The following is a 12,282-nucleotide window of genomic DNA, read 5'->3' as shown; positions in this document are numbered from 1 at the left end:
GGGAAATTTTTCAATAAATCAATAAAATGTTGCTAAATGAGCCAAGAAATGATGTGGAATATTTTTTTTCCATGTGCCATCAAAATGCATTCAGTAGAGGGTTAATTTTTAATATGTATTTTTATATATTTAATAAGTTAATATGTGGTAAAGGTCCAAACGACCTAGCTTCTCTTGCCCGTACTGCAATTTTCCCTTCTATTTCTTATCCCGACATATAAGAAATAGGCTTCAGTCTGAACAATCGGATTTCGGGTGGTGTGTGACTCTCACGCCACGTAAAATGTAAACATCAGACGTTGTTTTTTTTTTAGTGTAACAATTTGTTCAGTAGTACATTAACAGTGCAATCCATGCTGTTGTTTACATCCGAGTGCTTCCATTATGGCCGCACATCCGGGTTACTGTCCAGAACGTGATGTCAGTGAAAACCCTCTATAAAAAGTAGCTCCCTTTTTAGGTAGCCTACTAAACCATCATCGAAGTGCTGTTGTGCGTGCTAGGGAATATAAATGTAAATCAATCATTGATATCATGATATGACACTTTTTTTATCATGTCAAAATGTCTAGCAATTTGGACGGTAAATGGCACACTGCTATTTCAGACAATATTGTCCTACAATGTTCAAATTAAAATAATCCCAAAAATAAATTTTCTTCTGTATTTAATATTGATTAAAAATGACTCAACCAAATGTGGGGTAAATGAAATGGTCCTGTCTCCCATTCTGAGCTGCGATCTGTGAGTGCGCAGTGAACACTCTCCTCAATACCACTATATCACTGTAACTCTCTGGTTGCTTAAAAACTCCTTAGTCCATGAAATTCAATTCCATAGCTCACACCTTCAAGGACAAGAACAGATTAATGTTTGTCTGTGCTAGACCATTTGGACTTCTACCCAGAGTTCCCTCTGCTTCTATGATTTCAGTAATGAGAACCCCTGTCAGCAGTAACCTTCTCGTCCAAACTGTCATTAGCAGAGAAACCCGAAAAATCATTTATTGTAATTACCATAGCACCATTGTTTTGACCATTGTGTTATATCATCAGGGGTTTTAAAATGCTTCAGATAACGTTCATTGTTAATGTGTCACCAACAGGATTTGTTCCAGATGAAAATGCTAATTTTTTATTTATTGGAATTCTTATGGCATGTCTCTGTCTTGTGTCCAACTGTGAAACCCAATTTTCACATTGTCAGCTGAATCCACAAAATTATCCTCTGGTTTGTGTAGGTCAGTACACCGTTGCATAAAGCAGACTAACAGTGACATTTGCTCTGTTAAAGCTGCTAAGAGGATGCTTGGAAAATCTCCAGGAAATAATTAACGCAGCGTGTAGGTTGTTTAACCCCCTCCTGTTTTGTAACCAAATCTATCTGGTGTTTACGACTGCTCATTGGAAATGAAACGGCATTTTGCTGGTCAGCAAATTTGTTTTTGGCTGTTTTGCTTGGCACAAAACTATTAAGTCTAAGTTGCATGCATCTGAGGCACTACTGGAAGCCTGCTTATGACATTCATTGTGTGCCGGGTTAGTTCACCCAAAAATGATCCCATAATTTACTCACCCACAAGCCATCCAAGGTGTATATGACTTTCTTCTTTTAAGAATCGGAATATAAATAAAAATCTTAGCTCTTCCAAGCTTTATAATGGTAAAATAAGTTTTTAAAGCTCCAAAAAGAACATCCATCCATCATAAAAGTAATCCATACGGCTCCAGGGGGTTGAGAAATATAGAGAGAAAAACATCTGTATTTATAACTTTATAAACTACGAATCACTGGCTTCCAGTAATGGCCGTATGTGAATCTAGTTCCAGCAGAAGAGTGACCCGACGTATATAAAAATTCCTGTTTTAGGCTTCTAATTTGTGTCCTGTCTTTTGTTTTGCTCAATCCTCTCCAGGTCGGGTCAGAGGTCACTCTTTTCGGAAAGGAACTCGACTCGCCTATGGCCGTTATCAGAAGCCAATGATTATAGTTTATAAAGTTATTAAAAAATACTTTGTATGTTTTTTCTTAAAAAATCCATCACTTTGCTTCAGAAGCCATTTTCATTCATTTTTGGGCGAACTAACTCTTTAAATACGACCATTTTGACACCTCAGGACACAAAATAATCAAAATTGTAAGGAAAACAAATGAAAATTTACCTCATATGGATTTTTACATCTAAAAAACATTCATACTGGGAGGACCCTTGCAGTGCAATTCAAGCATTTGCTGTTGAGAACAGCAGGTTTGACTGGTGTATCAAGCACGAAAGGATGCTTGTGCTGTAATGGTTAGCCTATTCCTCTACAGAAAATGTATGGCTTCGGTGGCTGTTGAATTGAAATCATGCATCATACTGATGTGACATAGTAGGGCACTAGTTTCCTGGAAACCAATAAATGAATGGATCTTTGACAAAACATCTCAGACATGCATTGCACTGATATTGTTTCTGCAATGTGTTTTTTCTGTAGTTATTTCTTTGTTTTAATCAAGATAATGTTAAATTAAAGCTTGTTCAGGTCCTGTGATATAACTCAGTATAGAGGACACCGGGGCTAGTTGTCACAAAGGCTTTATCCCAGTAACTATAATGCTCTGAATCAAAAGTCTGATTGCATAGGTGCTTGTTTTCTCTTGCATTTGTCTCTAGGTTTTGTATTTGTTAGATTTTTTATAATATAGCCTATAGGCTATACAATGAAATTCGATAGCTGCATGGATTAAAAGCATTTTATTGAATAACATTTTTTAGTCCAGGGATTTAAAACATAGTTAAATAAATCTGCAACACCGTTTGGTCGGCCTGGTTGAGTTCATTTTAGTTTATTGTCTGCTGTGGTGTTTTCATGCCCTTAAGTTTCATATTAAATATGTTGTGCATAAACGAATGTGGTCCCGATTGTTCTGGGCAGACGAGATTGATTTCTTATGCATCTTTCTTGACAGTCTGGTCATTGATATGGTAATGTATTCAGCTTCAGTAAATGGAAATGATATATATATATCAGAGATTATTCATGGGTGTGGCTTGTGACTGAACAAAGGGCTGAAAGGTCAGGAATGGCCTTGGGTGGGTGTTGCATTTAGTGCATAATTTAGTGTGTACTATATGCTCATCGATATAACAGGTGCAGACTGGGCACACTGTGTGATTTTCTCAAAGAGGTGTTTTTCTAAGAGGTGTAAAATGATCAGTTAGACAGGGTTTAGCTATGATGATGTATGGTTGGTTATCCTAGTGTGTGAAGGGAGGCATAAAAAATTAACACTTCATTATAAGCTTTAAAAGCTTCTGCATGTGTGTAGACAATGAAAGGTTCTATAAGTCGACAAATTCATGTAGTGTCACAGATACAGAAACACTCACACACTCAGAGTAAGATTAGAGGAGCAGAGGCACAATGATAATTAGTTGTTGTAATGACTGGTGATGGAAGGCATAATTAAAGCCAGGGAGAAAGGATGAACAACAAAAGGGAAAGCAGCAATAAAAGTCTCTCCTTGAGCTGTTGCTGACAGAGACAGCAACAGTGTGTGTGTGTGTGTGTGTGTGTGTGTGAACAAGATTTACACCAACATCTTTGCATGTTTGATTTGAGTTTCACATTTTGTGTGTGATTATGCAGCCTCTGCACAACCGCTATTGTCATGATTTATCTCTGAACACTGACATCTAATTGCTTTTTTATTTTGGTTAAATTTGTCTTGGGTACTCTTACAAGCATCTGACAGAAAACATCAACCATTGTTTCTGGGATATTCATATCCTTTAAAAATGCAATTTAGGTATATGAGATTTATCCTGGAATTTCCAAAGCTCCCAAGGTGTCAAGATCTTAAACATTTTCAAAAGCCAGCAAAAAGACAAAATTGATTTTTCTTCAAAAAGGCATTGCATTTATTTTTGACACTATGTTCCTGTTGCTGCTTTTTTGCACTCATTTTTGCTATGATGTTTTTTGTTATGATGCGTCGTGGAAATATCTTGAACTCTCGTCTCAGGCCTACAAGGAAGAAAAGGAATAGTCGAATAAAGTCTTTTTTCGCTCATGCGGGCTCCGTGTCTAGTGGTTAAACAAACTATAAATCGGCTTGTTTATATCTAACGGGCGATCTTTGGTCTCATTAAAGGGATAGTTCACTTTGAAATTAATTTTTGGTATGTTTTAGCTTACCTCAAGCCAAGGGTATAGGTGTCTTTGTTTCCACAGTAGTTTAAATTTTTTATATTTTTAGGTCAAACCTTTCTTGTCTGCCAGTCATATAATGGAGGTCTATGGTCACCACCTCAAAGAGCATGCACAGAGAAGTCCAAATTAAACATGATTTAATGATTCACATTGATGGCCTAAGACACGAAACGAGCGGTTTGTGTGAGAAAACAAATATTATTTATATCGCTTTTACCTCTTGTCAACCTACCTTTATTAAATTGACTGTTTTAATGCAGACAGTGCTTTTTATGCAATTTAATTGGTGGTAATAGTTAATGTTGGCAAACTTATTATTCACGTGTTTTTTTGTTTAGCAGGATTGTGGTTTCCAGTGATGATCGGCCTGTGAGTGGTTCTCAATGGCTCAGAGAAAGAGGCTAGGGACCAACAGCAGCATGGCCACAGAGCCTCACGCTTCAGCTCCATGCTCCTGCCCAGCCCCGTACCCCAACCCTGAGCACCCCGAGGAGGAGTATGAAGACCATGGGGAACCTGAGGAGTCCCAACACTCCTACCACAACCAAGAAGAGGCAGATTTGACAGACAGCCGACCGACCACACCCACCACTCCAGACCATGGCCACAGAGAATACCACAGCCACCCGGACAGTCTGGATGGAGACTCTAGCTCAGACTACGTCAACAATACGTCTGAAGAAGAAGACGATTTTGATGAAGGGCTACCGGAAGAGGATGAAGGCGTGACATATTATATCCGCTATTGTCCTGAGGATGACAGCTACCTGGAAGGAATGGACTGTAACGACCCAGAATACAGACACCCGGACGGTCGCATGGAGCCACCTCCAGATACAGAGGAGTGCCAGGAAGTGGTTGAAGAATGGGTAGAGGACAATGCCCATGGTGATGGAGAGGTGCGTTGCGAAGTACTCGAGCAGGACTCTGATCAGCAGCTGTACGACGGCAGACCCGAACCTGTTCTCGATCACCACCACCAACACTATTCGGATCCCCAGAAGGACCAGATTCCACCTCCTGTTGAAGATCAGGATGTGCAGGATTTTGAGGTGAGTGAGGGCTACTGCCCGGATCAGGAGGAAGAACCACAGGTGGGGCAAGACAGAGATGGCTACGCAGGTGACTGCTATGCCACAGAGGACAATGGAAACTCTATGCACGGGTCAACGTACCGGGGGCATAAAGGCACAGAGGGGGAGACGGGAGAGGAGGCAGAGGAGGATATTGATCAGATAGTGGCTGAGATTAAGATGAGCATGAGTATGGGCAGTCTTAGCAGTGGCACTGATCAGAGCCCGGAGGAGCTGGCACCTGATCCAGCACCAAGCGGGTACCAGCCAGAGACCCGCTCCAAACCCGAACCTGCCCCATACCCTCAGCCTCACCGTCACGACGGAAGACCCAAATCCCTCAACATCCCCCCTTCCAGACACAACTCTGAGCTTCAGAGGAACTATAAGGTACGACCTCACACACCAGAGGACAGACAGAGATGGACACAGGACCAAGTGAGAGAGCAGGTAGGTGGATTTACATAGCAAAATCTGTTGCAGTTTATTCGATTTAATACGTGGTTCAGTTAAAACAGAATAAATCAGCTCCGTAAATATGAAAGCAGTAAGATCAACTAAATACATGAATTTGTTTTCAATTTATTTTTCAATTTATTCAATGTATTCAATTGATCTTTTATGCTATATAATAAATATCAATATCTTTTATACTATATAATATATATATCTATTTTATATCAATTTGTACTAATATGTGGATGGAATAAATGATGAAATAAAGGATCCCGTTAACACTTTACAATAAGGTTCATTAGATAACATTAGTTAATATATTTACTTCCATGAACTAACAATGAGTAAAATACATTTGTTACAGTATTTTTTTTAATATTTGTTAAAGTTAGTTAATAAAAAAATACAGCTGTTCATTCAGTGTTTGTTCATGTTAGTTCACAGTGCATTAACTGATGTTAACAAATACAACCAAAATGATTTTTTTATTATTATTATTTTTTATTTATTTATTTATTTGTTTGACAGGGACAATGCAAACAAACATAGTGTCAAAACCAAGCATGTCACTGAAGTGTTGCTTATAAAGTTTATAGCTATTGCTAATTTTCAACTCCTGTACCTGGAAGGGCTTTTATACACAATAAAATTTACATGATTAACTACTTTAATAATAATAATAATATAAACATACATACATATCATATACAACTTTTATAATAATTAAAAATTAGTACACTTTTGGTTTAGCTGATGCATAAAATGTGATACTTGGAGATGGCTCAGAATGTATTCTTTAATGTGATTTAAATGTATTTATGCATAATTTTGGGGGTAGATCCAAAGACAATTAGAGAATATGCCATTATTACCATTTACTTGCTCATTTCAAGGGGAAAGCATTCAGTTTGAGTGGCAAGTTGAAAAGGATGAAAGAAAATAATCTGCCAGATATTGGAACCGTCTCGTAACCCAGACATGAAGGGGACCCTGATCAAAAGCAATGTCTTGAAATCCCCAAATTACTTTCAGATGTGCTGCCATTTGTTAATATTCAGGAATAAACAAATTTCCACCCTGATAGAATACATTACCTCGAGAAGCTTTTCAGATTCCATCCCATTATGCTCACTCAGGCACATTGTGTGGGTGTTTTTTTCCCCCTCATCTGCTTGAACAACCCCCAAATGAAAACTGGCTCATTTCAAGAAACCTCTGACTAAAGTCACTAAGCAAGCAATAAAGACAAACAATGATATCCATGCATTATGCCAAATAGTAGTTTGGTTTTCTGAAAAATTAGGTGCTGACTTTCTAATCGAGTTTGAAAAATGATGTTTTCTTAGGTATTTTCTGGAATTAGGTGAAGGGGTGTGATTTAGTCAGATTGCCTCAGTGGTCCAGTGAATGTCTTGTGAAGTTCTATTACCCTCCTGCTTCTTTTATTGCCTTTGGGCAATGGGGAGATTACATTTTATCCTGTCGGGCAACAAATGAATTTCATCAAGTAATAATGTCCTTATGTGCACTAGACAGAGTGCTCATCTGAGACTTTAACTTTCCTGCAGACAGACAAAGATTAAAAGTGTCTGTGCACTGTGCATTTTTTCAGTTAAAGACAACATCTGTTCATTTTTACCAAAGTGTTTCAATACATTGTGTTCATTGTACTGTCTAATTTGTTCATGTTGGCTTTTTGGATAGCATCAAATTTTTAATGCTGTTCAATGCTTTCTGCAACCCATCATCTGTTTTTTTTTTTAAATGTCACATTTCACTTTCCACTCATTTTCACTCATTTCTCTCAATTTAAATTCTCTCTAGGTGTCTAATAGTGCAGAACAGCCAAGGAAGCAGCAGCGGTCTGATCTCAATGGACCACTGGAGAACAACAATGTCACTGAGGTGAGCCTATAATCATAGAACACATTAACTAATCAATATGTGACAGCATGCAGACTATGTCCCCCACATTATCACCACATAATTCTTTCCATTAGAGCTGTTTTAGCCAATGTCAGCCTGTCATCTTATTTACTTCACTTTTCTCTGGCTTTCTTAGACAATTTATGTTTTTTTCCATCATATCTAAGCCGTTGCACTAGCTTGTCACCATCCTCCCCCATGTGTTGATATACTAAAATAATTGGCTTTGCCCTTTCCTGCCCTGGTTCTACTGTATTTACATAGACTGAGGCGAGTTCAGCCTTGAGCTGCCTGTTAGACTGCTTCTCTACACATTTTTTATGTCTTAATGTAACCTCCAAAAGAGCCTCATACCCTGAATACAAGAGCCATAAAATGAGACATTGTCTGGGCAGCGACTCAAAACCGGAAAATAGGTGTTCAAAACATGTTTTATAGCGTTACCAAACATTTCGCCAAGGTCATTTTTAGATCATTCTCAACATTCTGTTTTTTGTGCCCTTTTTTTTGGTATAAAAACTGCCTTATGAATGTTTCACGTGTAGGAGGTAGTGAGACAGCCAAATTCAATTTGTGAATTAGGGTCACATGAGTGACAAGACTACCTATTCAATTGTCAAGACTACCTATTCGGTAACACTCTGCTTGAAGGGTGTGTATTAGACTGACATGACACCTTCATAATCAAGAATATGAAGGTTTTATGCATGTTTATGACAACTTTCATTAAGTGTCATTCGCTCAATTATGACATTTTTTATGCAAATATGACTTTGTTTGAGATGTCTTTGTTATGACAACTTCACATAAACCAATGCATTATAATCTCTCAGTGTCTTGGTAGAGCCCGTTCCCATCCTTTGGCGTCATGGTGACGCCATATGACAATTCGTCGAAATACTACACACATGGCACCCTTTAGCGTCAATATAACACGTACTATTATGGGTAGGTTTAGGTTGGTAGGGTTTACGTGTTATATTGATGCTAAAGGGTGCCAGGTGCATAGTATGTTGACAAAATGTCATATGGCATCACCTATATGACAACAAAGGATGAGAATGTGTTGCTTGGTAATGACAATTTGACATTACCAAGACAACATTAATTTTCATATATATGTCATAAACATGACATAGCAGATTATCAAATTTAAGAAAGCACTTAGCTATATGGGTTAGCATTACATTAAACTGTCATGTGGTTGGTTTTGACATTGGCTGTCATGAGGCCATTATAACTGTGTTAATATTTTTCTTGACCTCAACTACAGTGGTTCAAATTAAATGTGTCATTAAAATGTTATAATGGCCTCATAACAGATCATGTCAAAACCAACCACCTGCCGGTTTAATGTAATCTTAAGTCATGGCGAGATTATGAAGGTGTCATGTCAGTCTTATGCACACCCCTTCAAGTAAAGTGTTACCCAATAGGGATTGTTAAACCTTCTTAGAATGTCTGAGCTGTTCACAGTCATGATTGATGGAAAACTATTTTACATTTTTTTTGTGTGTGCATATGTTGTTTTGCAAGTTAGGGAACACTCGCCCAATAAGTCAAAGCCACTAAGTATTCACCCAAGGGAATTCTGTTTGTACACATCACTTGCATTGGGATGCAACTATCTTCTTATGTCATGTAAAGCAGTATTCAGTCTTGCCTCACTTCCTCTGAAAACATTTAATTACCTGGGCTGAGGGAGCTTTTGAGTCCTTAGATTGCATTTAATGAAGGCCTCTTGAAGCATAACCTCCATTTGAATAGCTCTGTAGTAAAATGATGGCTATTACTCTGTCTGGCGGTGTGTTTGTGGCCTACACTGCTCGGCACAGTCCTGCAAAGAGCCACTTCAGAATGAATGACAGATTTTGTATTGTCATAATCCAGAATTATCTGGATAGTTTCCATTTGATTCTGAATTTTAGGTAATTTATTTATTATATATATATATATATATATATATATATATATATATATTAGGGCTGGGTAATAAATATAGATTTCTCAATATTAATCGATTCTCATTTTTACGAACCGATATCGATTCTTAAATCTCAAGAATCGATTAGTCATCCTGTTTCATTTGAATGAATGGGACATTGTATCGCGGCTGCGCGCATCCAAAAAAAATCGCAATAATCTTTGTCCTTTGTTACTATTGATATGAAACAAAGTCTCAATTTTCAAATTACGTCCATTTTCTTTAGAAATTCAAAAACATAAATAACGTTTTGGCGCTGTGGCGTGAGATCGCTCTGGTGCAGCTCAAGAGAAGCAGCTGATCTCTCTTCCGGCTTAATAATACCAGTTACAGCGCACAATAAACATGAATGAGCATCTGAAAGTGTGTTAAAAGATAGAGTACAACTTATAAAAATCCTGTTATGTCCTGTCATTATCTAAATCCGTATCATGTCACATTGATTCGCTCAATCAGCGTTTCAACCGTGGAAAGACGTCAATTAAACAGCTTGTAATCAATGTCATGTATCGTCATATTTACCTCAGAAAACCCACATAAACTCGTTAGTCAGCTAGAAAAAAATAACTCCAGAGACGAGCATTTTGCTAAATATATACACCATATTAAATGCATTATAAATTTAATGTTCTTCAATATTTAATGCATATTTGAATAAATCTGGCAAGTTTTTATGACAGCCACATTTAAATGTTTGTATTTCATATAATCTTCTTATTATAAAAATAAATAAAAGTGTAATTTAAGTGTTTGTATAGCTACAAAACAGTTCATTATTACCTTCATATTAGGCTAATGAAGCCTAGTAGGCTACAACTAGACTCCCATAGTTTACAGCATAAGTTAAGAGATTTGATTTCCTTGAGAAAAATGGCCATTTATTGTAACTGATATCCAAAATAATCGATATCGAATCGTAATTGAAATCGAATCGAACTGCAAGCTTGTGAATCGAAATCGAATCGAATTGTGAAATTTGTCTCAATACCCAGCCCTAATATACTGTATATATATATGAAATAGTAGTAGTGAAATAGTAAAAATAGTACTTTTAAACAAATCGTTTGATTGAATGATTCAATGACTCACTTATAAAGACAATCTTTTGTTTCGGTTGAATAAATTGTTCCATGACTCACTCATTAAGACACTTGTTGCTACCTCCTGAAGTTAACCTATAGAGATTATGTTATGAAAGGTAAATACTTTATAAGCATGCTGTATGTTGTAAGGACGTTTCATCTCCTTTCATACATCAAACACTGTTTCTCTGTTTCGTAGCCAGCAAAGAAGACGGCCTCATTTCCCAGCTTTGTGGATGGTAAGCGAGCATCTCCTGTCTTTTATCTTTTCTGCATTTGATAATCTACTCCCAAAACTTTTATTCTATCAGAATTAAATCAACTCAAAAACAAATCAAATTTACTAAACCAACTCAGAGCATTGCAGCTGAAGAATGCATAATGTCTCAGAGGATTTACATGGTGAAATGCAGGCAGAATTGTAAGCTGTTTTAATGGGTTACGGTGGTGAGACCGTAATTAGAATTGTCACGTTAGCTAATATAAGTGCACATGGAGTAGTTGCTCAGCTAGAGAAATACTTACAGACTGTTGGAAGCGAAAGGGAGTTCTGGAAAAGCAGATTGACCACAGCTTATTTTTGGTTTTTGGCAGCCTAAGATGTATTGCTGCTGTCATTTTTGGGAACAAATTCTGCTTTCTATTAAATGGATTGAGTTCTGTCACATTTAAATCTTGTACTTGAATGATGGCAGTATAATGTATCCCTTGGTGGGTGTCACTGTCATCCACATTTCCATCTCACACAAGCAAAAAAAACGCCGCACACCCTGGTTTTCCTCATGTGGCTACCTTCGTTCCTATTTGCTACCTATCTGCACTCACTGTGGGATAGAATTGAGAAGAACACACATTTATTCACACACAATTTCATACACACAACATCTGCATGCAACTTTTCTTCCCGATAAGCTCACACTCATATGCCTTATCAGTCACTGTGAGGTGGTCCACAGAGGAGGTGGCAACACAACAAATAGCTTTAATAATGAATTCTCAATGCTTCCCTTCTAACAGTGCCGGGCCCATGTGAGCCTGAGGACCTCATTGATGGGATTATCTTTGCTGCCAACTACCTCGGGTCCACTCAGCTTCTGTCAGAGAGAAATCCATCGAAAAACATCAGGATGATACAGGCCCAGGAGGCAGTGAGCCGGGTCAAGGTACAGAAACCTAGAACCTCTATTTTTACATTTTATTTTGGTGTGGCTCTCAAGCAAAGCAGTTTGGATGAAGTTAATGCAGATTTCTCTGTGGAGAATTAGATGAAATGAGATTTGTTTGTTTACACCCCAGGACTTGTTGACTAATCAGTAGTTATAGGATTATTTTCCATGGTGTAGGAGTGTAATCCCTCTTCCTCCCATTTGGTTAACGTAGAAAGCCCTCCTGTTGCCATGTTACATGGAAAATTCAAGTGAATTTATTTTGTTTTAAGAGAACATGTGGCAAAATCAAACTGGGAGATTTTTCCCACAAAGCACTTTGGATACTGATGTTCTCCAGCAACAATTAAAAATAGACAAAAACAAAAGACAAAGTTCTGTATACACGCATGTATTTAT

General features: G+C 37.6%; 1 protein-coding gene across 5 annotated transcripts in view; it reads left to right on the top strand.

Moving 5' to 3' along the window:
• apba2b (amyloid beta precursor protein binding family A member 2b) overlaps window positions 1–12,282 on the top strand; it is an 80,427-nt gene that overhangs the window by 46,694 nt on the left and 21,451 nt on the right. For 4 of the 5 annotated variants that reach the window (XM_089129561.1, XM_039685554.2, XM_039685550.2 and 1 more), the window contains exons 3-6: window positions 4,535–5,719; window positions 7,550–7,630; window positions 10,917–10,956; window positions 11,735–11,880. In XM_089129561.1, coding sequence (XP_088985687.1) covers window positions 4,580–5,719; window positions 7,550–7,630; window positions 10,917–10,956; window positions 11,735–11,880 — 1,407 coding nt within the window. In that variant the 5' untranslated portion in view covers window positions 4,535–4,579. The remainder of the gene's footprint in view (window positions 1–4,534; window positions 5,720–7,549; window positions 7,631–10,916; window positions 10,957–11,734; window positions 11,881–12,282) is intronic. The other variant, XM_089129562.1, reaches the window with a different exon arrangement.

This window comes from Pimephales promelas, chromosome 1 (assembly GCF_988280905.1).
Source record: "Pimephales promelas chromosome 1, fPimPro1.hap1.1, whole genome shotgun sequence".
NCBI lineage: Eukaryota > Metazoa > Chordata > Actinopteri > Cypriniformes > Leuciscidae > Pimephales > Pimephales promelas.
Note: the sequence above shows the minus strand (reverse complement) of the source record. Positions and strands in the feature narration are given on the sequence as shown.